The 27,163-nt window shown below is 35.9% G+C and overlaps 1 protein-coding gene across 1 annotated transcript; it reads right to left on the bottom strand.

Annotated features, from left to right (window-relative positions):
* Positions 1-1,868: 1,868 nt before the first annotated feature.
* LOC120424455 (lysM and putative peptidoglycan-binding domain-containing protein 1) lies at positions 1,869-25,482 on the bottom strand. The gene is made up of 3 exons (XM_039588588.2): positions 24,863-25,482; positions 16,706-16,975; positions 1,869-2,917 (listed from the first exon to the last, which is right to left on the bottom strand). Exons 1-3 carry the CDS (start codon positions 24,923-24,925, stop codon positions 2,276-2,278), a joined length of 975 nt encoding a protein of 324 aa, XP_039444522.1. The 5' UTR covers positions 24,926-25,482; the 3' UTR covers positions 1,869-2,275.
* Between the last annotated feature and the right edge of the window lie 1,681 nt (positions 25,483-27,163).

Genomic DNA, 27,163 nt, shown 5'->3' with positions numbered 1-27,163 from the left:
CGCCGTGAAGAGTCCGTCGGGACTTAGCCGCCGTGAAGAGTCGACCCGGGACTTAGCCGTTTGAGAAGTCAGCCGAGACTTAGCCGATTGAGAAGTCCACCCGGGACTTAGCCGATTGAGAAGTCCGCCGGGACTTAGGAGTTCGGGGTCTGGCATGGCTCGGCGAAGAGGTCTGGAGGACAAGTCTGGTTTCAACGTAGAGAATTGGCTCGACGAAGGTCTTAATGAAATTAGCAACAAAAAGTTGAGTGATGTGATCGTGCGCGTAAAGTTGAGAGTGTTACCGCAAAAATGTAATCTTTAAAAAGTGTAATATACAGATAAGTGAAGTTTACTGATCTGTTTTGACTCTACAGGTAAATATCACAAAAAATCCTGAAAGCCTAAACCGCTCGGGCCGTTCAATACGTTATTTTGGGAAAATTTCAGTATTTTACAACACAACTATTACAGTCCAGACTCGATTATCCGAAGCCTCGATTATCCCAAGGTTTGTATGGCACTTCGGATAATCGAATCAAGGACAAAAAAATCGTTTTTTTTTATTTTCTTACTTTTAACATCAATTTCGCGTTTTGCGACCCAATTTTAGTCAAATTTGGATGGTTTATTGTCTATAAAATTAAAAAATGCATTGATTCCCATACTTAGCGTCTCCTAATATTTTTGCGAAATATTTTTTTTTCTGGGGAATGGTTTTCTGGCGAACGTAACACAATCAGAAACGATAATTTATAGTTATCGCCGGACGATAAGATTATCGACGATTAAGTTATCGATTAGCAATATTGATCAATACCAAATATTGTTGTTGAGATGTTTGGATTAATTGTTAAAATAACAGAGCTCAATAACAAAAAAAAATGTACTGAGAATAAACAAGAAAATAACAAGTTTTGTTATTGAAATAAAAAATCAATAACAAAAGTGTTATTCAAAAGCAGTGTAAAGAATTGTATGAACAAACTAAGCAAATGGTTTAAACAAGTATGGGACCATCCATAAACCACGTGGACACTTTTTTGGGAATCTGTTACCCCCCCCCCCCTTCGTGGACAACTCTCCATACAAAAAAAAATCTTTTTTGTATGGATTGTGGACAATCGTCATAACCCCCCCCCCCCCCCCCTAAAGTGTCCACGTGGTTTATGGATGGTCCCTATACAATCCAAACAAATAGAAAGAAGGAGAAAAAATGTTTAACTACAGTCCAGACTCGATTATCCGAAGGCCTCGGAAAAAAATCACTTCGGATAATCGATTTTTTAATTTTTTAATATTTCTTTCGTTGTCTTATTTTTGATTGTCGAGCTTAAGTACAACCCATAAATTACTCTAACATAGAGCTTTTAAATCCAAGATGGCGGCCAAAATGGCGGTGATGTCAAATTCAAAAAGTGCTTTTTTTTATTTAAAAAGCAATCAAATATTCAAATTTGATTAAAAGGGGGTCGAAGAGCTCGAATTTGATGTTGAAAAAATACTAAAAGCTTCTTGTTTTGGTCATGATTCGATTATCCGAAGTCCTTTGGATATTCGAACTTCGGATAATCGAAACTTCGGCTAATCGAGACTTCAGATAATCAAATCTCTGTATAAGATTTAGAAACAAGACAAAACTACAAATAACAGTTTCACAATGGCTTAGACGACCGTAATCGCTCTAACCATCTCGAAATACCTTTAGGTTCGTCCAAATATTACGTAACACTTAATTCTCTTTAATGAAAGCTCTAATTGTCTCCCGATTGTCACTTTTGTGATGCCACCTGTCCAAATAGGACGAGCGCAAATTTTCAACTGAACGTTTAAGATTAACACCTTTTTTTCTTCTTCGCGTGACTCGTCAATAACAGATAACAAATTGATAACACTTTTTCGTAAAGCGGTCTTCGGTAATTTAATCATAATAATAGTATAGTGAATAATTGGTACTTCATACAGCCTTCGCTTCGACGTACAAGCTACCTAGTTCGGGGTGAAAAGCACACACAAAATAACAACAAACGGAAATGACTTGCCTGTCTCAAACGACGGTCCCCGCGACCTTCGACGATTGCCCCTCCTCCTCCTGATTGTAACGATAGTAGTGGTGGCGGTACTGCAGCTGTCCCATTCGCTCCACTCCGCCCCCCACCAGCAGCGCGAGCAGCCCGTTGAGCCGGGTCTTGAACCCGGACCGCAGGCCGGCCGCCAGCTGACGGACGCTGAACAGCTGGTACGTCCGATCGCGACGAACCACCATCCGCCACTCCTCCTCCTCCTCCGCGCCTTGCTACAACTCAAACAGCTCGTCCTGTTGCTTTTCCAGCTTCTGGAGGGAACTCTGCACCCGTTTGCCCTGCGTCATCACAATCAGCTGGCTCGTATCGGAAGCCGTACTGCCCGAAGAGCTCTGCCGCTTGTGGTAGTGATGGGCGGTCGAAGAAGACGCCGCCGTCGATGGACCGTAATGATACTGCTGGTAGGACGAAATCGACGACGAGGACGAGGCCGTCGAGTACGCGCGCGGTTTCGAGTAGTACCCGCTGCTGTTCATACTGGCGCCCGAGCTGAAGATGTTGTCGTCGCTCTGGCTGGACACGAACTCGCTGTTGCGCTGCGATTCCGCTATGTGCTTCCGCGTCGACGCGATCGACGAGTCGATCTTGCCCAGAAACTCCTCCATGTTTTTGCGGCTTTCCTCCTCCGGCGAGATGGCACTCTCCTCGGCGATGCCCGGGTCGACCGGGGTGGGCGGTGCTGTGGAGGACGAGGGAGCCCGTGAGTTGAGGGCGCAAAGCGAAGCTGGTCGGATGATGGCAGCGGGGTCGGTGGGATAGTGCGGGGAGTCCTTTTCCACCGGGATCATCAGGAACGGCCGCAGAAAGATGGTGTCCGTGGGCAGGAGGCGGTTGATGCGGCGGATTTGCTCCATCTGGCAGGAAGAGGAAAAATGAATTAATTTTTTTTCTTTGATTTTTTTTAAAGTTTTTCAAAGAAGTTTTTAAAACTTTTAATTCTACGGTACTGCTCATGTTCGCATAAATGTCCCATATGCAAAAACAGCAAGCTGAGAAAAACGCATTAGAAGTTTGTCCATACATATTTAAGGCTACGTGTTAAGTTTTCGAGAAAAAACTGGATTTCCTCCTGATTTCTACAAAAAAGTACTAGATGTTTTAGGCTCTTCTGAAAGAGCACACGATTTTGAACCAAACTGCATCAATAACTCCAAAACGATAAAAAAAGCATATGGGACATTTATGCGATCAGGGGCAGTGTAACCTTTTGAGCCTTTATTCTTAAACATTTCCAAATCTGTTTTTTAACCTTCCTACGGTATTGGGGTCCTTTCCGGCCTTTTTGAAAATTAAATTCGCCATAACTTTTGTTATATAAAATCTAGAGCCTTGAAATTTCTGACATTAAATGTATAGTATAAATACACAGTCCCGCCCGTGTGGATCAATCGGACCGCGCACTGGCTCACAATCCAGAGGTTGCTGGTTCGAATCCCGCGGCGGGCACTCTAAAATTCTTTGTGTAAATATGGGTATTCGGCGCCGTCGCTCCGTGCCATACTCTAGTACACTTAGGAGCCCAGGGCGGCGAAGTCCTTGTAGTTAAAAAGGAAGACAATAGTGGTTGGTACTAGCAATGGTGGCCGACAGCTATAAAGTCAACTTCGTTTTTTTTTTTTATAAATACACATTTAACAAAACATATAAACCTTGGACGATCCCTAGGGGAGCGTCCATAAAAATAATTGGTGTCCTTTTCGACCCCAAACTTTAAAAAATCGCCAAAAATCAATAGGTCTATTCCCGTACTGCAGAATTCTGAAATTCTGCACGAAATCGGCAGCAGAGCGTTCCCGTACTTTTCTGCAACATAAGTAACTTTTTTCCCAGGCAGAACTTCTGCAATGAGAGAGACAGAAGTTGCAGCAAAACCGTTCCCGTACTTTTCTGCAAGCTCTCTCTTCTCTTTCTTGTTGAAAAGTGACTGCAAGTTGGTGTGATGGATGTTGAGTACACGCTTACATAAAGTTTGCAATTTGGGTGAAATCAAGCATTTTATTATTAGCTGTAATATTTTTTTTTGTTTTATTATTACTAAATTGAATTAGTCTTTTGAAGAGACGTTTGTATATTTTGAATTGATGGATTTTTTGGGTAGTTAGTTTTTTTTTATGTCTGGTTTTATTGAGAACGATTTTTTTGTGTTAACGATTTCATGCTTAGTTCATTAATGTAAATGAAATAGCGATATTTTTTTTAGTGTTAAAATGATAACTTTTTGAATAGACTAAATATGTTTGTTTAAATAATAGGTAAATTTAATTGCCAAATAATAAATTGTACCTTTAACGGTGCTACCAATTTGTATTCTTATTTGAACCAATAAATGTGATGTAATTTAGTCGAATTCTTAAATTTTAGGAAGTTTAAATTGTAAAATTCGGAAATTCTTAAATGCGCCATCTTGAATCACAAAAAGTACATTTTTTTGGAGTCGTTAGAAAATCAGGTTTAGAGGATTTAGAGATTGAACATTTTGACGAGTTCTTCGGAAAATAGAGTACGTTTCTGTTTCTATTTTTTTAATATTTGAGTTTTCATTTTTTTATGTACAGAATTTTAATTTTTTTTTTTTAGTTTCTTAATTTTTTATTATTTTTTTAAACTGTAGCTTTTGTATTTTTGGTGTTCTGAACTTTGAAATATTGAAAACTTTTGATTCATTTATTTCGAATTTAAAAATATTTGAATTTTTAAGTTTAGGAACTTTTAAGTTAGAAACCTTTATTTTTTTATATCAAATTTTGAAAATTAAGATTTTTTTTTAAATTTTCAATGTTTAATTTTTAATTATTTGAATTTTCAAGCTTTGAATTTCTGATTTATTGTTATTTTTCTGAAATAAATATTTGCATTTTTAAATTTCTCTAATATCCGATTTATTTTTTTCAAGTTCCTCAATTTGAAAATAGCTCTTTTTATATTTTTAATCACGAATTTCTTAATTTTCAGATTTATAAATTTATGAGTTTCAAAATTGTAGAGTTTGTGATTCTTTTTTTTTATTTGTCAATTTCGCTGCGTCACCGTTGTTCTTCGATGTGAAATCCAATCATAATTTATTTATGTTATCTTTCAAACATTTTGCTATTAAAACATGTATTTATGGTCTATATAAATATACCTTCTATATTAAACCTTTTTCTTTTTTTAATCATGTTTTTTAAACGTACCTGCCAATCTCATTTCTTAAATTGTTTACCTAATGTAAAGTTTTGAGTTGTTTCTAATATAAAATGTCTACCTAAGCATTATTAATTTCTAGTTTAATAAATGGTACATGCTTGATTTTTTAGATAAAATGTTGATTTGCATAAAAAATAAGTCCCCGTTCTAGAGGTAAACTTCTTTCAATTACAATTTTTGTCAATCCATTTTTTTAATTGTTTTGAAATAATTAAAAAAAACTTCAATACCCAATTTGAGTAAATCCACTCAACTGTGTACAATATTGCAGAAAAAGTACTGGAACGCGCTACCCAGGCAAAAGTTTTGCGGCTTCTCTCCTTGCAGAACTTCTGCAAAAGAGAGAGATGAAGAGAGCGAGCTGAAAAGTACGGGAACGTGCTGCAAAAAAGTGACTTATGCTGGCTGCAGAATTCTGCAGAAGCTGCAGAAATTCTGCAATTCTGCAAGTACGGGAATAGACCTAATTTCTCTTGGTCTCAAATGAAAGCCACCGGTAATCTGCTACAACCGAAAAGAGACCTTTTTGAGACCCCAACATCGACAACCTGTATCTCCGGCAAATCTGTACTTTGACCACAAATATTAATATCAGGGCCAGGTGACCTACCGGTTCCGGAAATCCGAAACATCCTAAAAGTTCATGTTTTACTATTTTTCACGTATATGCGATACCATTACACTCACGATAGTTGAAATTGATTCATAAAACTTACTAAAAACACAATACACGATTGCCAGAACCACTCTGGAGTGTTACTGGCCAGTTCGAGGTAATCCCAATGAACGGCCAACTTGACTTTTTATGAAACCCCATCATGTTGCAAACTTCATGAAATTGAAAGATATGACGATCGATGGTCATGCCGTTGCTCTCAGACCTATTATGGCCACTCTGGAAACGGTTACCGGTGGCCCCTTGGGGACACTTCCGGAATATGAGAGAAACCCTTTCATCCGACATATCAAACTTCATGAAATTGAAATCTAAGGTCATGCCGTTGTTTGTTCCCTTTTTGGGTTGTTGCAGATTCCCGCTGGCCACAGTAACCAAATCCGATTTTCCAGGTCGTTTTCGGAAAGGGGACATCCAAAGCTTTCATTTGAGACCAAGAGAACCGGATTTGGCCAAAAACTGGATTTTGGCGATTTTTTAAAGTTTGGGGTCGAAAAGGACCCCTATACCTTATGTCTGATTTTTTTGAATACCAAGGGAAGGTTAAATTAATGTGAGAAACTTGGAAAACATGTTTTTCGGGAGCTCGAGCCGTGATCACCGAGCCACGTAGCCTAGTGGTAACACTTCCGCCTAGTAAGCGGTAGATCGGGGCTCAAATCCCGGCTCGGACCAACACAACTAGTGATCTTTTCTCTTCTGGATTCGATTGCTTAGTAAAGGGAAGGTAGTGTACCGTCACAAACTGGACCTTATCACGACACCTTAGGAAGGCGACCTATGGAATGTTAACGTTAACTTTAACATGTTAACATTAAGTTGAGAATGAAATTGCCACTGAATCCGCTTTGTAAATGCCGGCCCCGATACTCTTCAAGGGTGTTCCTCTCAGGAACTGGGAAAGATTTACTTTTTTTTACGAGCCGTGGTGTCAAAATGGCGGTGCCTTCCCGTTTCACCTTAAAATTTGCCGTTTTTGGAAAAAAAAAATACAATTTTGACTCACGCTCACTTCAGTGGTAAAAACCTTAAAAACCTAAGAAACCTGGGAGCTGAATAGTGGGACGCAAAGCGGCCTTAATTTGAAACGACAAAGTGGAGCCAATTTGCTGTTTGCCAAAAGTTTTGTAATGGAGCACCCGCCGTCGATCAGTTTTTGCTTTTTTTTTGTTTCTTATGGAGCGACATGTTAAAAACTGAATATCGATCAATCAAAATTGTTATTCATCTTGAAGATACATTTATTTTTCAATTAGATTTTATCAAAAACAAATCTTAAAGAATGTCAAACAAAAGTTCAAAAATCCCTATTTGATGCAAAATGCAAAATTATTTTGATACAGTGCATCGTTCTTAACGTGAAGACTTCCATCATTGTCGTAATTTTTCGTTCAAAGATATAAATTTTGAGTCGCTTTCAATATTTTGACAACATTCCTTCAAAAAGTTGTTTTAAATAGTGCCCTACGCATGCTGATTCCTTTTGGTAACGATTATCCCATTCCTTGTAAAGTTATGGAAATCGTCATTAATCAATGATTGCCAACTAGGACGTCAATGATTGTACCACAAAATTATATAAATTTTGAAACACAATTGCTTTAGATCAAAAATTCCTTCAGTGGCTTCAAGAAGGCAACAACCGGCACATGCTGATTCATTTTGGTGCAGAAATTCGTTAAATTGAATTTAATACAGAATATTTTATAGTGATGATCAATTTTCTTCGAAAATGATCAACGGCTTCACCTTAAGTTATAGACCAAATTTAATGTAAAATGTATCTCAGCAACCAGCAGTCTGATCAACGAAGTCAAAAAAAATGGATTTTGGATTTTTTTCAGCTTTTACTCTATAAAGTGTTTTTATGTTGCAAAAAATGAAAAATAAAGAAAATTGGCAAGTCTAATATTTGGCACCATGAACGAAGGGCTCTTTCCAGGCATTTACGGGGCCCGTCTTGAAAAAGGGATTTTCTGATTGATTTGGTGTCTGCGGCAAAGTTGTTGGTTATAATTGAGACTTTTTTTCGAAAAAAAAATAGTTAATTGAGAAAAAATACCAATTTTTTTATTTGACTTTTTATCACTAAAAGTTTAATTTTTAAAATGCTTATTTATTTCATTTTCGAAACTACTTGTTACAGATTTTTGGAAAAATGTGATTTTCGGAAAAAAAAAACGTTACCTAATCCACCCTTAGGTGGTTGGTGCCTTCCTCACATTTAAAGGGTAAGGCTATCCAAAAAAGACACAAAAGGGCGGACCTTTCAGTGTTTTTTCAATTTGACTCATTATTCATACCATCAGATTGAAAGTCAGATCTTCATATTTCAGGGCACTTAAGTGCTTATAACCTTTGGTAGGGTTGTCAGATTTTCAATGTTTCGAACGCGTTGGAAAGGTCTTTTGATTACCTATCCAACGACAGGTCGCATGATAGATTCGGACATCGTTTTCATTAAAATATCTGAGATCCGGCCTCCAAAAAGTACATAAATAACACTTAAGTGCTAATAACTTTTGATAGGGTTATCAGATCCTCAATGTATTAGTCGCGTTGGAAAGGTCTTTAAAATACCTTTTTCTTACAAAAACCACCCTTTTTACAATCTTCCGGACTATTGTTAAAATCGTTTTTTTAGCATAACTTTTGAAGTTCTTAGCTAAACCGCATAATTTTTAATAGCGACTTATGGGACCTCAAGACGGATCGAATGACGCCAAAACGGGCAAAATCGGTTCAGCCAATGTCAAGATAATCGAGTGACAATTTTTTGATCAACATCCCATCACACACACAGACATTTGCTCAGAATTTGATTCTGAGTCGATAGGCATACATGAAGGTGGGTCTACGAGGTCAAATTTAGAAGTTCATTTTTCGAGTGATTTTATAGCCTTTCCTCAGTAAGGTGAGGAAGGCAAAAATATGTCACAATTTTAAAATCTAGATCAACAATTGAAAATTTCGGAAGTAAGTGTATGGAAATTTTAATAACTTTCATTTTTTTGTGCCTGCGTGCTTTTTCTCCGTGAAGTATTTTTAAATTGCAAAAAATATAACTTTTTCCAAAAAATCCTCCGTTAGTCAAAAAATTAAAACGGTGCACCTTATAAAAATGTGTAGAATTTTTTTAACCTACTTTTTAAAATAATATACGTGCATTCTTTGTGAATTCAACTTTTAGTGATCAAAAGTCCAATAAAAAATCGGGATTTTTTCCCTGTACCCTATTTTTCTGAAAAGTCCTAATCATAACCTACAACTTTACAACAGAACAACAGAAGATCCCTTCTCAAGATAAATTTCATAAACAGATTAATATTTAGAAATGCTTTTTTGGACATTTTTAAAACATAAAATGAGATTGAATGTTAAAAAAAAATGCATGATTAAAACAAACACAAATTTAAACTAAATACCCTTTCGCTGCCTCCACTAACACCCACAAAAATTGCACATTTTCACTAACAATTCACGACTGGCTCACTAAAATTTTGCTGTTTCCGCTTCGACTTCACACTTTGAACTAACTAACGATCTGAACGATCAAACTCGAGGATCGGGCCCCGAAAGCCCGAAGTTTTCCACATCCCATGCAATCCGATGCAATTCGAGCCAAACCAGATGTGCGCCACAAAGAGGACCCTTGTTTCGCTCACGCAGAGTCCAGGGAGAAAAGTGACGATTGCCAGAACACTCTACGTGACAGAGTTGAACGAGGAGGTCGATCGTAAAACAATAACCCTCTCTGGCGCACATGATGGGAAGGACCATCGGAAGACTTTATGGCAATTGTGTTCGGGCAGAAAGCATCCACGTCGCAGGACTGTTGAGTGAATTGTGAAAGCAATTAAAAGAAGGTCACTGATATATGAATCTGGTGCAGATAAAATGCTTTTTTTGCCTTCCTCACCTCACTGAGGAAAGGCTATAAAATCACTCGAAAAATGAACTTTTTAATTAGACCTCCTAAACCTACCTTCATTTGTACATATCGACTAAGAATCACTAGCTGAGTAAATGTATGTGTGTTTGGCTGTATGTCACTGGAATATCTCGTTGCTGGCTGAGCCGATTTTGGCCGTATTGGCCTCATTCGATTCGTCTTGGGGTCCCATAAGTCCCTATTGAAATATATAAGATTTAGTAAAGCACTTCAAAAGTAATGCTTAAAAAACTGCTGCATATAAATTTCAAAATTTGCAAAAAAGGTGGTTTTCGCATAAAAACCTGCCATGTTATATATTTTTAGAAAGGTTCTGAAATGACCTTTCTTCTGGATTAAGAATTTTCAAGATCTGACTTACCTATCTAAAATTACAAGCAGTTTAAAAAATGGTCTGAATTTACATAACCTCAAACTATTTCTCCATAGGTTTTTGCCTTCCTCACTGATCGTCACGAAAAAGCCGTGTAGAGGGATGCCATTTTCCTCAAATGCGGTGTCTGTATAATCTTGACAAAAAGTCTGTAGGCAGTCTGTTTTGATTTACTCATCACTTATTTTATTAGGACCTCTTAGGTGCTGCGATCACGTTAGGGGAGATCCATAAACCATGTGGACACTTTAGGGGGGTTGGAATCACTCTATAAATGAGAGGAAGGCACCAACCACCTAAAGGTGGATTAAGTAACGTTTTTTTCATTAAAATAATTGACGTTAACTCGTCTTGGAATCATGAAATAGCCAAGCGCATTCGTATCATAGAGCGCTCAATGAAAATCTAACGCGCACTGTCCGGATTTCTCCATGTACGAGTTCCCATACAACGCATCAAAAAAAATAAAATAAAATAAAACTATTTTTAACAGTATTTGCAAAAAGTCAAACCAATCTTAGTTGTATATAGCACATTTGAAAAAGCTTCAAAAGACCTTTCAAATGCATCTAAGAGAGTTGGAATTGATCAAGTTTTACGCAAATGGGAGCAATTTTATGATTTTTCATTTTTTTGGACCTCAAACTTGCCCGTTTTGTCCCATTTCCCTTTGTCGTAGAGGGCTCATATTTGGCATGAGTTCATCTCATGTATAGACAAACAAACGCTGAAAGTTTCATCAAAATCGGTCGATACGACCTGTTACACACTGGTGAAAAACTCGCTTTTAAAAATTACTGAAAAGATGTTTTGAACAGGTAAACGTGTTGGCCACGCGTCTCCTCTGCAGAGTGAGTATACCAACCAACTGATTGTTTTTTATTTTTTTCATTTCATTTAATTTATTTCGTAGTTTTAGCAGCTTGTATACAGTTACTGACGAAAAATTACTTTAAAAAAAACGCAAACGGAACGTAATATTTCACGTTTCTTTGTTAGCAAGATGGTTTGATAAAAAATCAAATAATTGGAATTTGCATGTTTGAATGCAAGTCTCAAAACGCAGAATCTTGAAAGGAAGTTTTTTTGCTTGAAGTAAACCAAAGGGAAAAACCATAACAAAAATTTGAACAAGAGAATTCAAATCAATATAAATTAAAAGAAATTGAAAAAAATATGGAATTAATAAATCCAAAAATTTAAAAATTAAAAAAAAACTATCAAAACTAATAGCCTTAAGATTTAAAAATCCGACAATCTAAGAATTTTAAAATCAAGAGATTTGAACACAGATTGTACTCGATAATCCTCAGAAAAAATATTCCGGATGATCGAAACACGAAATTTCTATTATTTTCTTCTCAAATTTCGCTAAACTAAACTATGAATCCAAAAATGATCCAGACTAAGTCTAAATTTCGCTAACACAAAATTTCTATTATTTTCTTCTCAAATTTCGCTAAACTAAACTATGAATCCAAAAATGATCCAGACTAAGACTAAATTTCGCTAAACTAAACTATGAATCCAAAAATGATCCAGACTAAGAAAGTGGTAAAAATATTGGTATTCACAATATGAGAATTTAAGAAATGTAAGAATTTAAGGATTAATGAATTTAAGAATTTAAGAATTTAAGAATTTAAGAACTTAAGAATTTAAGAATTTAAGAATTTAAGAATTTAAGAATTTAAGAATTTAAGAATTTAAGAATTTAAGAATTTAAGAATTTAAGAATTTAAGAATTTAAGAATTTAAGAATTTAAGAATTTAAGAATTTAAGAATTTAAGAATTTAAGAATTTAAGAATTTAAGAATTTAAGAATTTAAGAATTTAAGAATTTAAGAATTTAAGAATTTAAGAATTTAAGAATTTAAGAATTTAAGAATTTAAGAATTTAAGAATTTAAGAATTTAAGAATTTAAGAATTTAAGAATTTAAGAATTTAAGAATTTAAGAATTTAAGAATTTAAGAATTTAAGAATTTAAGAATTTAAGAATTTAAGAATTTAAGAATTTAAGAATTTAAGAATTTAAGAATTTAAGAATTTAAGAATTTAAGAATTTAAGAATTTAAGAATTTAAGAATTTAAGAATTTAAGAATTTAAGAATTTAAGAATTTAAGAATTTAAGAATTTAAGAATTTAAGAATTTAAGAATTTAAGAATTTAAGAATTTAAGAATTTAAGAATTTAAGAATTTAAGAATTTAAGAATTTAAGAATTTAAGAATTTAAGAATTTAAGAATTTAAGAATTTAAGAATTTAAGAATTTAAGAATTTAAGAAATTAAGAATTTAAGAATTTAAGAATTTAAGAATTTAAGAATTTAAGAATTTAAGAATTTAAGAATTTAAGAATTTAAGAATTTAAGAATTTAAGAATTTAAGAATTTAAGAATTTAAGAAATTAAAGAATTCTTGATCGATTTTCTTCCGCGCTTCGAACTTCGCTATAATCAGTAGGGTGGGTACGTTTTTCAAAAAGTTCTCGGATCAAGTTTTAGTATGGTTCCCCTTGTAGGGCATACCCATAGGGACTTTCATGCCAAATATCAGCTCATTTGGTTGTAAACTGGCTGCGCGCATCAGGGTTAAAGTTTACATGGGAATTACTATGGGAAATTAGAACTTTTTGTTCAAACGCTCCTACAGGTCTGGGAAAATCACGCGCCAACTTCTGGTATGGTCAGGGCTATGGGGAATGGTCTGGAGAACATTTTTCCCGAAGAGAGCATATGGATTCGTTGTCCCTAGACCTGGCGCATCGGCAAACAATCCGATGTCTCCGGAATCAACGGTTTTCCCTGAAAAGTATCAAATTTTCCTTAGCATGCTATGAAAGCTTGATGAACACCGCGACGCCATACGTCAGGTAGCTACCACGTGGGTGAGAAACGGCTGGAATATTCAATTGCAAACCTTCTTTTAACTAGAAAATGATCATTTCGAGCGATCCTGATATTATTTAGTCGAATTCAGAATCTTTGCAAAGCAAATTTGTTTTTTTTTTGCAAATATTTCAACCACGTGGTAGCTGCCTGACGTATGGCGTCGCGGTGTTCATCAAGCTTTCATAGCATGCTAAGGAAAATTTGATGCTTTCCAGGGAAAACTGTTGATTCCGGAGACATCGGATTGTTTGTCGATGCGCCAGGTCTAGGGACAACGAATCCATATGCTCTCTTCGGGAAAAGTGTTCTCCAGACCATTCCCCATAGCCCTGACCATACCAGAAGTTGGCGCGTGATTTTCCCAGACCTGTAGGAGCGTTTGAACAAAAAGTTCCAATTTCCCATAGTAATTCCTATGTAAACTTTAACCCTGATGCGCGCAGCCAGTTTACAGCCAAATGAGCTGATATTTGGCATGAAAGTCCCTATGGGCATGCCCTACAAGGGGAACCATACTAAAACTTGATCCGAGCACTTTTTGAAAAACGTACCCACTAGCGTGTCCCAAAAAAACACGAAGTCGAGGAATTCAATGTGCTCAGTTCTCAAATGATAGAAAATCATGTTAGAAACAACTCTCTCATACATAAAAACTTTCGGAAAAATTGTTTACCACGTTCCCTGGGCATTTTTTTGAAAAAAGTCAGTTTTTTCGACAATTTCACAAAATCTGCTTAGAAAAAATGGAAAATTTTAAAATTTCAAATAGCCTATACCATTAAATGATGGTCTGTGGTCCAATAAACAAGTTAATGTATCGATTTGGCCTTTTAAAACCTTGTTTTTACTTTCCCGGTAGCTTTTATGTCGAAAAATACGAGTTTTTGCTTTACTTTTTTTCAATCTTTTCCCTCGGTATTGAACACAAAAATTTCCTCATATGTGAAAATACATGCATCTTGTAGGAAATTTTCCGCCGAAGATTTTCGTCTAAGCAACTTTGAAGTTTCATCAACTCTGAGCTGAGATATTCCAGTTTTTGTGAAGAAAGAATATTGAATATTTGAAAATGTTGATATTAATCATCATTGGCATACAATATTAAGGATAATTTAAGCCTAATTTGAAGTGCGGCTGTATCGCATCTGTTTTTAAACATGATTGGTTCATCCTTCAATACTAAGGGCCACCTGGTTTTGTTTTCTCATGGCACACTACGTGCTAAATCAATGAATTACTTTTAGCAAATAACTCATATTTAGAGCATTTTGCATTTAAACCAATCGATGCACGTTTGCTGTGTTTCCATGGATACAAATAAACAAATAACAAATCGATGCATCTGTGCTCTCTTATGCTATCTAGATAGGAAAACCAGTAAGCTTAGTACAAGAGCACAGAGGCATCGAAATATATGGTTCGATTGTACGGGGTTGGCAATTGTCCACGCTCCATCCAAAAAAGTTTTTTTTATGGACAATTGACCATGAGAAGGGGAGGGAGCTGAGATTTAAAAAAAATGTCTACGTGATTAATGGATGGATCCCTATAGAATAAATTCCAAATATTAGTGATATTTTTAATTTACCTGAACATCGGATTTATCAACAGGAGTTATAAGAAGGGAGTGTAAACGTTACGTTGTGGTTCAGATCACGGAAATGCGTACAATTGAACCTTATATTTGTTATTTGTTTATTTGTATCCATGGAAACACAGCAAACGTGCATCGATTGGTTTAAATGCAAAATGCTCTAAATATGAGTTATTTGCTAAAAGTAATTCATTGATTTAGCACGTAGTGTGCCATGAGAAAACAAAACCAGGTGGCCCTTAGTATTGAAGGATGAACCAATCATGTTTAAAAACAGATGCGATACAGCCGCACTTCAAATTAGGCTTAAATTATCCTTAATATTGTATGCCAATGATGATTAATATCAACATTTTCAAATATTCAATATTCTTTCTTCACAAAAACTGGAATATCTCAGCTCAGAGTTGATGAAACTTCAAAGTTGCTTAGACGAAAATCTTCGGCGGAAAATTTCCTACAAGATGCATGTATTTTCACATATGAGGAAATTTTTGTGTTCAATACCGAGGGAAAAGATTGAAAAAAAGTAAAGCAAAAACTCGTATTTTTCGACATAAAAGCTACCGGGAAAGTAAAAACAAGGTTTTAAAAGGCCAAATCGATACATTAACTTGTTTATTGGACCACAGACCATCATTTAATGGTATAGGCTATTTGAAATTTTAAAATTTTCCATTTTTTCTAAGCAGATTTTGTGAAATTGTCGAAAAAACTGACTTTTTTAAAAAAAATGCCCAGGGAACGTGGTAAACAATTTTTCCGAAAGTTTTTATGTATGAGAGAGTTGTTTCTAACATGATTTTCTATCATTTGAGAACTGAGCACATTGAATTCCTCGACTTCGTGTTTTTTTGGGACACGCTAGTACCCACCCTAATAATCAGTCCTGTTTATTAGTTCATATTTAGAAAATTGCTTACATAAAAAAAACAATTGTTGAATTCCAGATTCTGATTCAGAGGCTCAACAGAAATTTTCAAGTTTTCATTAAATTAAAAATTTAAAAAATTAAAAATTTTAAAAATTAAAAAAAAAATTTAAAATTGAAAAAAAATTTTTTTGGTTTTTTTCGAATTTGGTAAGGGGACCATTCATAAACTACGTGGACACTTTTTTGGAAATCTCGAAACCCCCCCCCCCCTTCGTTAACAATTGTCCATACAAAAAAATATCATTTTGTATGGATAATCGCCATACCCCCTCCCCCCCCCCCCTAAAGTGTCCACGTGGTTTATGGATGGTCCCTAGTTTGATTTATAGAAAATTGATTTTGCTTCACCTGAATTGCGACTGAATTAAGATTTCTAGAGTTTTTTTTTGTTGAAAGGTCCTATAAACTATTGTCTTTTGGGTCTGATTAGATAAGATTAAATTAGATTAGAAAGGTCCGATAAGCTATTGTTTTTCATGTTTATGGGACATATAAAAAAAAAAAACTCTACACTTAATAAAAGGCTATTTGATATTGCTTAAGCAGATTGAAGATCATTTTTATAAAGTAAGCTGGATCGAAATAATTCTAAAGATTATGTATGATTCGACATATTTTTATTTTTTTAATATTTTTGAGATTTTATAAATGTCCCTTTCAAAAAGAACTTTCAACACAATATGAAGAATTTGATACATTTCTTGGGTAAGTTTTGGCACATTTTGTGGATTAGATTAAAAATGACAACATTTATTTCAAATGAGACCTAACTAAACATAAATCATAGTCTATGTTCCACACTTAAAAAAATGTTTACAAAAAAAACTATGAATTAGAAATGCAAGCAACCAAAAACAATTCTAACTACTAAATAATATTTTATCGAACGGTAGCAAAATCAATTCCAACAGATCTTCATAAAACAGTCCGATGTTATATACTTTTGGCTACATAAACTCATCAAACATATGATAAAAGATAAGATAAATATAAAATGTAATAAAAAAAAGACAGAAAAAAGTGGTCTACTCACACTGCACCCATACTTGAGGGCGATTCCCTGCAGCGTGTCGGTCCGTTCCACGTCATGCCGGATGAGGGCCTCGGTCACGAGCAGCGCCGGTGACCGGCTCCCACTCGCCGCCACCCCGCAGCTGTTCCCGCTGCTACTGCCGGATATGCTGCCGTACTTTTTCAACGTCCGGGCCGAGTCCCGGATCGACTGCTTCTCGCCAAAAATCGTTTCGTCCTCCATGGCGGTGGCGCCCGTCGTCGTGCCCCCGTCCGAGACCAGCTTTACGAACTGCGCTCGATTCGTAGCAGGCGACAATTTCGCGCGGCACCGAGAAGAAGCAGAACCATTAGCTAGCTCCTGGAGCTCCGTCGTGGCGTTCCGACGACTTGCGGGTCGCGAGCGCGAATCGATTCGAGGGGTTAGTTTGAAGGAAAGGGGGAGTAACTCTTTTTGCTTCTGCTGTTGTGGCGACTTTCTGGTTGCAAGGTTGCACTAATCCACTTGATAGAGTGTGCACTTTAAGTATTCAAGGGGAAATTTTCCTTTTCTCACCTTTCAGGTGATTCCTTCAATCTTCAAGAAACGGTCTCAAATCCACCCCCGAAAGCACCTCCTTCACCGAATGTTTGCTCCCACGCACCCGCCCGTCCCGTCAGCACCCGTAAAACGCTTAAAATCGTCAATTTTGGCCTCCAAAACTGCGTAAACTTGGCAAAACTTTCTTCGCGACTTTCCCTTTTCTCCGATTATAAAAGATCGTATAAAGATTTTTCGCCAGTGACGTTTCTGTTTCCGAGGGGCACGTTCTCGGCGAAGAAACAGATGTAAACAGAGAGAGCGAAATCGATGAAGAGAGAGAGCGCGGAGCGGGAGAGAAAAGTGCGATTCAAAGGAGTGGAGTGCGTTCGCAAAGTGATGGATTGGCCACCTGATGATTTCCATGGTCGAATCTTTTTGGTTTAATTTCAGGTTTTTTTTTAATTTTGATGTTTTACTCTCTTTGCCATTTAAAAATCGATTGCAAACTTCTTTTACTACATTTTGAACTTTAATTTTTAACATTTTGAATGAAATTGGATAATTTTAAGTTACAAACAAATGATTTTGAGACACAGATTGGAAAATGACAAATAATCTAGCAAAAAATATATTTATTAAAAAGAGGTTTCACGTTTTTTACCTAAACTATCGAGAAATTAAAAAGAGAGATGTGAGCTGGTAACATGGAGTGAAGCTTTCACAGCTGTCATGGAATACTTCACAGCAGCTTGACAGAAAGTTTAACTCCATGTTGCACACACTCTCACTTTTAATTTCTCGATAGAGGAGAAAATCGTGACGTCAGAAATGAACTCAAATCACTCAAAGTTCATTTTGTGAGTGACTTTAACATTTTGGCCTAATTTGACAGCTACATTGTTCCTAGTTTTCTGTGGGAGAGAAAAGGAGGCGAATACTTTATGAAAATCATACCTGTCAAAATTCTTAGCCTCAAAATTTTGTCGCGAGTTGCTTTTCTCCCCTATTCATTATGTTTACATTTTTTGACAGTTGAATAATCTATATCTTGACTTTTTTTTGATAAGGTCCTATAAACAAATGTAAACATTGAGTGTATCCCTTTCACACCTTATGTCAGAGTCGATCGGAGTAAGCGGGATACACTCAATGTTTACATTTCTTGACTTTTTTTGATAAGGTCCTATAAACAAAAGTAAACATTGAGTGTATCCCGCTTACTCCGATGGACTTTGACATAAGGTGTGAAAGGGATACACTCAATGTTTACATTTGTTTATAGGACCTTATAAAAAAAAAGTCAAGATTTGTTTATAGGACCTTATCAAAAAAAAGTCAAGATATATATAAAAAATTTCGATGGTTTTGTTCGAACGCGAATCAGTTCAATACGGAGCGTCGGATAGAGGTGCTCTTTGTTTCTTTGAGTTCGTATAAGCCCAAGGAAGGTTTATACGCTAAATAATTGACACTTTGGCCACTCTGGAACTGATTCCGGAGCATCGGCTAATTGTATGGAAAAAGTTACGTAAAATAAAATTTTGATCACAGGAGGCTGCATTAGCAAAAAAAGCAAAAAACGTCAATAAACGAAAAAAGGCAGAACGAAGTTTGTCGGGTAAGGCTTGTTTTTAATAATGTCTTAAGAGAGAGTTTTTCACCAGTGTGTAACAGGTCGTATCAAGGTGCTCCGATTTGGATGAAACTTTCAGCGTTTGTTTGTCTATGCATGAGATGAACTCATGCCAAATATGAGCCCTCTACGACAAAGGGAAGTGGGGTAAAACGGGCATTGAAGTTTGATTTCCCGAGGATTCCAAATATGTAAAAATTGAGACCAAGAAGTGCCGTCATGCTGGCCTACAGGGCAAAAGTTAACGTTGTAAAATGTTTGTTATAGAAAAATCGTTAAACTATGAGAAAAACTGCGATTGGCCAAAAGGTTAATACCGTTGCCTTATAGTGCATGAAATTACCTAACTTTTGACCTGTAGGAGTATGGGTGTTGGAGGCTGTTGCAAAAAGTTATTAAGGTTTAAAAAAAAAATCAATTTTTAGCAGTAATTTGCAAAAGCTATGAGAAAAGTCAAACCAATCCTGGATTTGGATGTATATAGCACGTTTTAAAGTGCTTCAAAAGACCTTTCGAATGCAACTAAGAGAATTAGAATTGATCAAGTTTTACGCAAATGGGAGCAATTTTATGATTTTCATGTTTTTTGGACCTCAAACTTCAATGCTCGTTTTACCTCACTTCCCTTTGCCTCTTATTTGGCATGAGTTCACCTCATGCATAGACAAACAAACGCTGAAAGTTTCATCCAAATCGATATGACCTCTAGAACAAACCGAGCAAAATCTACAAATACTGCCTCTTAAGTATTTTGTAACGGCCGTAATAATAATTAATTTCGAAACATCAATTCACTAGAAAAAAGAACTGTCCCGATTGCTTGAGTTAGCCCGAGAACCAGCAAGTTGAATTTACCATTCTATCTTTTTTGAGGGCTTAGGAGTTGGAATGTTAGGATTGATCATGAGCAAATTCCGCAAATTCTTTCAAAATTTCAAGTTTGTTTTTTTTTTATTTGGATTTGGCTTTGTGTGTACTCTTTCTACGACATCACTGGTTCGTCCATACAAGTCTCCATATAATTTTGGGAAACGTCCATCACCTGATGCACAGACTATCGTAACAAATAAAACAAAATATAAAATGACAAATAAAAAATTACTTAGAACTTTATTCAAAAAAAAAAGCAGCAGTCTAAAAAATTACCGGTTTTTTAATAGGATTTTTCAAACACAAAAAAATGCGCAAAATAAGGCTTTATATGCCCAGTGGAAAAAAATAAACAAATAGCGAGCTCGAGCTGTCACTGTCACTGCGAAATATGTTAACTGCCCGATGTGGGCCTTCAAAAACAAGCTAGGCTATTGTCCGTTTCTCTCAAAAGTACACGCCGCGTGGCATTTCAGAATGTGCCGCAGACACTGTTGCCAGCGATTTTCTGCACTTTTGGTGCAATAAAAGACATACCCGGCAACTATGCCAAGCATTTCGAAGAAGAAGATCAACAAAAACAAAACGCGCAGTATGGAATTTGACAGCGCGCATTTGCCGAAAGTGCGGCGCGTCGTTTCGAGGCTGGTATGCCGCGTGTCTTTTTCGGGAATACGCGCAATATAACAAGGGTTTCCAGAAGCGTTTATTACTTGCCAGTCTGCCAATTAATTACTCAAATTACTGGTCAAAAATGATTAATTACATTAATTACTTAATTACTTTTCACTACGATAAAAAAACATTTAATTTAAATTTAAGTATTCATTTCTACGGTTCTAAACTAAATAATTTATCATCTAAACTCCCAAGTTCGAGAAAAAGGGGGAATTTGTATGGAAATTCCTCCTTTTCCTCGAGCTTGGGAGTTTAGGTGTTATAAATAGCTCATTCGATAGCTATTTAAAAAATTATGCTGTTTATCTATTTTGTGCCAATCTGGATATTATGAATTTTGCGTATAATTTTTATTGAAAGTAGCTATATGCGATCAAACGTCAAAAATGCCCCCCACTAGAGGTCGCTGAAACTTTGGGCGATGTTTACAAAATATCCTACAGCGAATTAATTGGTTTGAAATTTGGAATTGTTTTATTTTATTATAAAATTGACATTTTATTTAATTATACCATTTTCAGGTAAAAAATAAGTAGCTCAATAATATTTGTTTTATGGCCAATTTAACCTGTTCATTAGCTGATTCGAAATTCCATTATGTTTCACGTTTCAATCAACCGAACCCTTATCAATCAATTGCAAAAGAAGATTATTTAAGTTGACTTACGTTTTTTGAAGTCGCGTTTGTCATAAAAGCAAAAAAAAACTGTACTGTTTTACTTCAATATATGAATTTTGAAATAATTAATTAATAATTTAAAATTGTTTTCAGTTTATTGCAAGTCGAATGCCATTAAGATATAGAGGTTGTTTGAAAAAAGGTCCCCTGATTTTTCGAGCCAAACATTAACTTTGACAAATGTTTGCAGCAGCTCTACATGAAAGTTGTGAAATTCATCAAAATAACGTTAAGTTTTAAAATGTTTTTCAAACATTGGTTTGACATTACTTAGCATGTTTTTTTTTCTCAGGCAAATTAAAAAAATCCGTTACTGAAAATACGGATAATGTGAAATGTGACATTTACATTGGATTTAATTTCTGCATCTGAATATTAGTCGATTTTAATTTCACTGAGTTTGATTTTTAACATTGAAACATTTGTCTCAGAAATATTTAGAAATTTTTCGGGGAAATAGCTCTTAATAGAGAGATGTTACAGGACTGTCAATTCCTGCAGATTATGAAAAAATATATTTTTATTTTTATTGATTTTTAAATGGCTATCACTTGAAAACTTTGTTTTTATCAATGATAGTTAAGTACATTTTGGCTTTAAATATTTGATCAAATATATCATGGCGTTGCCTTTTGTTGTTTTTCAGTTTCGATAAACAACACAGTAAAAAAAAAAATGTAAATTTGGAAGGTTGAATATTACCTCTTTTATGATGTAATTTTACCTCAATTTAGACTGAAAAAGTGACATTACACCTTTCTAGTGGTAAAATTACACATTTTTAGAGGTAAAATTACACATTTTTTTCTGACATAAAAGATGTACCCCTTCCCAGATGTAATATTACCATGATTTTTTTTCTGTGAACATGATTAAAATAAATTTTAGGAGAGTTTTAGGAGAGAACTATGGTGAATAAGGCCTTCCACATACAGAACCAGTATATTTTAATCTTCGTGTTTCACTCTTATTTGAAATTAATACTGTTATAATGCCGGGACCGTGGTGTAAAGGTAAGCGTGATTGCCTCTCACCCAGTCGGCCTGGGTTCGATCCCAGACGGTCCCCGTGGCATTTCTCGAGACGAGATTTGTCTGATCACGCCTTCCGTCGGAAGGGAAGTAAATGTTGGCCCCGGACTAACCTAAAAGATTAGGTCGTTAGCTCAGTCCAGGTGTAGGAGTCGTCTCCCTGGGTCCTGTCTCGGTGGAGTCGCTGGTAGGCAGTTGGACTAACAATCCAAAGGTCGTCAGTTCGAATTCCGGGGTGGATGGAAGCTAAGGTGTAAAAAGAGGTTTACAATTGCCTCAACAATCAAGCCTTCGAACACCTAGTTTCGAGTAGGAATCTCGCAATCGAGAACGCCAAGGCAATGCTGTAGAGCGAATAATTTGATTTGTTTGACTGTTATAATAGATTATATATTAAAAGTAAATAGTGTTGTTGAAGAAGTACAATTTAAAATAATCAATAATTACTCAAAAATTACTTTAATTGCCAATTAATTACTTTAAATTACTCTAATTGCCATGAATTACTAAGTAATTAAAGAATTATCTAATTACCAGCTGAAAATCAAAGTAATTAATAATTACTTGCCAGTCTGAGGCCTTGCTAGAAACCCTTGCAATATAAGTCGCATGACGAACAACTTTTGCGAGAAAGAGATAGCAGATTCCGATGCAAACAAACCAACTTCTGTGGCTGTGAATGTGCAACTCAGAGGTGTGAATGTGTTAGTAAATTTTCGATTAAAAAGCCTTACAACCATTTTTGAAAATAGAGCTATTGAACAAGTTGATCAAAATTCATTTGGCAGTGTTGCCAATTTTTGAAAAATAGGGTTTTTGAAAAACGTAAAAAACCAAATTAATGTAAAATTTGGACTTATTTTTAGAGGTTTAATCAAATTTGCAATCGAAAAGAACTTTACATATTTATTATTATTTACGATCATAGAATTAGAAATATTTTCAAAATTTTCAATTGAGCCTCACCATTTGAAAAGGCCTAAAAACACCTTTTCCAACCATATTAAATGTTTGGCTTGATTTGATAAAACTTTTATTCGATTACTAGATCAAAACAGTTCTGCCAGAACTTTGCTTAATTCTGTTGCAATCAAAAATTCTATACAAACAAAACTTTTGCTAACAAACCTTTATCACTGCATTAACCATGATTACTATTAGCTAGCTGCTGCTGCTATGGGGATGACTGTGAAAAAAATCCGAGAAACCATGAGTAAGAGGATGACTTTGAGATATAATCGTGTGACACGAAGTTATCTTTTTGGTTTAATCTTGGCTGCTAAATTTATGATAACAAACGTTGTTTCCAAATGCATTTCGCCGTCTCTTGACTACGTAGTACTTGTTTATATTTTGAAATTGTTAGTTATGTGTTAGAAAGATAAACAAATAGATTTTCTAACAACAAAATATTTCTTTGAATTGAATAATATTTTACTCAAACATCTATCAAGTAGTTTTGTTTGCAAACATCAAACATTGCAAACGATCATCTGATCGTCACAACGGTCATGTGCTTCTGAGAATCTCGCAGGAAGTTTCCGCAGCGTATGATTCACACATCGGTAAAAGAGAATTCCCATGGAATCGCCCAACTTGCCAAGTTCAATGCAAGTGTACCTGCTGTTTTGAAGTTTTTATCAAAAGAGCTTCACAAACAAAGCAGAAAGAGAATGCCTATGGGCAAGAGAGTAGAGAAACTCTCACACGACAACGGGCGATAGTGCGATCTTTGACTGACGACCGAAAAAGAGAGTGGAAGATGAAGAAACCTCATGGCCAAATAATGGCGAAATGCGTTAAGGGTAGGCTGACTTATTGTTGTCAAATGAATTTTGAGAGCTCTCTATATTCCAACTTAACTTTGTCAAACTAACGGGGTTCAAATGAAAATAGTTTCAAACTTTACAGCAAGAACTCCCTAGTTGGAATTAATCATTGATCAGCTAGCCTTAAAGCAGCATCACTTGGGCACTGATTTGGCGTTGATTCGCTCAAATCTGTACGCGCGAAACAACTATTTGGAGGTGAGATTTTCTCTCTCTCTTTTGGTTTCAAGTGGAGCCGTTCCACAGCTAGGCAGGCATGTTTTAATTTATATATTAGTTGCAAGTGGCAACCACTACAGTGGCAATCTTTTTACACATGGCAGACTATTACAATGCAACAACACTGCCGGCATTCGTCACATCATTGCAAAGGCTTTATGCTTGCGGGGTAATTTGGAAATTGTGGTTAGGGACCATCCACAAACCACGTGGACACTTTTTTTGGTAATCTCAACCCCCCCCCCCCTCGTGAACAATTGTCCATACAAAAAAAATCTTTTTTGTATGGAGCGTGGACAATCGCTATACCCCCCCTAAAGTGTCCACGTGGTTTATGGATGGTCCCTTAGTCAAGTCAACCAAAAGAATTATTTTAGCTGGCATACCTAGAACAAAAATCAAGACTAAACAACTGTCAACGGCAGCCCCAAAAGTGACGCAACAAAAGTTGCTAAGCTAAACTATTCTGTAGGCGTTAGCGTTTGCCTAACGCTGACCGAGCAGATTCTTTAACACGATTACCAAGTGTCAAAATTGAACCACTTAGAAAGTCGACAAGGGAAACGATCGTAACTTAACCGATAAGTAAAAACGCCAACAGCCAGAAGCAAAAGAGGATTCGGGACGGCGTCGAAGATTCAGTTAGGAGTTCGGCGCTAATTGGGGAAATAAATCGATTGCGCAGAACTACTGGGTTGACGGATGTTAATAGCTTACCTTAATATACGACTTCCAATTTTTGTACTTTTGCATCAGATCGTTCATCGTGTCGAGGCTCATCGCGTTGAGGTGTGAGCACGATTTCCAAACAAAAGTTCAACTCTTTGGCAACAACAACAACGGTTGAACAAAGCTCATCAGCAACTGCCCAATTTGCACAGGTCCTCCTTTTTGACTGCTCGCATCAGTAAACAACGGCTCCGTGACGACACATTCTTGGTCAACCAAAACAGGGGGCCGTGTGTTCAACGAACTGCTGCTGGAAACGTCGACGGCTGATAACAGACCACAGCTGAACAATGACCAGGCCTAGACTATAGCCAATCATGCGCGTTACAATGGTGGTGGTCGTTAGTCGCTATCACTGCACTATCACAACCAGCGACGACGACGATGAGCACTAAAAGGGCTTTAATTAAGCACTAGAACAGCTGTTACCGCAAGCTCACGCGTTATCAGCGATTTATGGGCGCACACTTTGTAGAATAGTAAGAGGATGATATCGGGGTTTTGTCCCTCCAGTTGACAATTACACCATTCTCTTCACTTTTCTAAGTTGACGAGCAACGGAGTCTCTTCTCTCGTGCTCTCGGTGCGCGTTTGCGGCTATACTGACAGGTCAGCTCAAGCAGCTTGAGCTGGGTAGTTTGCTGGACGATCGCTTTTTTTCTGTCTGTGGGGAATTTTCGAAGAAGAGAAAGAGAGACAGTGAAGAGCGTGAGCGGCTTTTGCATGCTCATTATGCTCTTTTTGTACAGGTTTCGTATTTAATTTGTTATACATTACATGATTGGGTTGATTGGTTTTGCAATTGTGTGATGTTTCGGGCGAACAGTTTTGGAATTTCTGTCGTTTTTACAAGGTATGAAATTTTGCATGAATTTCTTTTGCTTTTTTGAATGCTTTCAATTTTCTGGGGTATTTTTTTCAATTTGAAAACATACTTTAAATATTTTTTGTTACTCTCAAAATTTGTTATTCTACAAGGTGTACTGCATGCAAAATGTTATTATAGGTTGAATTAATTGTGGATTGATGCATTTTTGTTCTTAATATGCCAACGGGGCTGAAAAATCATGGAACCAGCAAATTATTAAAAAAAAATTTCAAACAAATTAAAAAAATTACAAACGGAACACAATTTAAAATGCATTTTCCTGCGTTGATAATCATATCTTATTTGTATTTATTTATTTTATTTATTTATTTACATTTCATTTGATAAGCATGTTTTAGGTCGTTTAACAACTAACTGTTGTCAAACAAACGTGGTCATTTTTTAGTTTGATACCCCTTTTATACAGAGTTCACACACACTACCAAACGTTTGTTTTCATAGTGTGCGTGAGCACCGTGTGAAAAATGACAGTTCGTCACTTTTCAGTTTGACTTTGTCAAACCAACGGGGTACAAACTAAAAAGTTTCAAACGAAAAAGTGACCAACCATCGGGAGTTGCGCGTATTTTGAATTTTTGGTGGTATTCAGTTTTACAGCACCACTATTTTTGTTTTTCTAAAACAAAATTTCATCTCTGCTTGGATATTTTGGAAACAATTAATTCCAAACAACTGGACTGGTGTATCATGTAATCGAAAACACATTTTTTTCATTCAAATGTTAAAACCATGAATTGTAAACTTGACTCACCCTTCTCGACTTTGAATAGAGTTGAAGGACATACATATTTGCAACTGTCTTTTTGTAAAAGAATAACAATAAGAACAATTATCTAAGACTTCACACGCTTTACACAATGTTTATTTTTTTGCATGTTTTTATTTGCATGAAACTTAGTGTGTTCTTTCGTGATGACCATTTTGCAGCATAAGATCGTCAATACAAGTCTCCGTACAATTTAGGCAACCGCTCATACAAAAAGACTATACAAATCTTGAGAAAGGATTAGGCATTGCTAGGAAAATAGCTACATTCTTTAAAACCCCCTCTTTTAACTAGGCTTTTAAAACAAAACAAAAAAATTGCGCAAAACAGCATCTTTTGAGCTGTGGCGCTCAAAAGCCAATTTTTCAAAGGAATCAAACAAACCGACTTTATTTTTAAAATTCAAATTAATTTTGATATCGTGCACCGTTTTCAAGTTATAGACACATGAAAATAGTTTTTCTTGACAATGTGATTTTGTTTTACCTGTTAAAGTCATGAACAGCTTGACCATCTCTGAAAATATTTTTTTTGAAAATGTTCAAAATAAAAAGCCATATTTTGAGCTGTGGCGCATGTTGCTAAAATTCAATTGGCAGAAAAGCCAATTTTTGGAAATTTTGAAAATATTTTT

Source organism: Culex pipiens, chromosome 1 (assembly GCF_016801865.2).
Source record: "Culex pipiens pallens isolate TS chromosome 1, TS_CPP_V2, whole genome shotgun sequence".
Classification (NCBI taxonomy): domain Eukaryota; kingdom Metazoa; phylum Arthropoda; class Insecta; order Diptera; family Culicidae; genus Culex; species Culex pipiens.
Note: the sequence above shows the minus strand (reverse complement) of the source record. Positions and strands in the feature narration are given on the sequence as shown.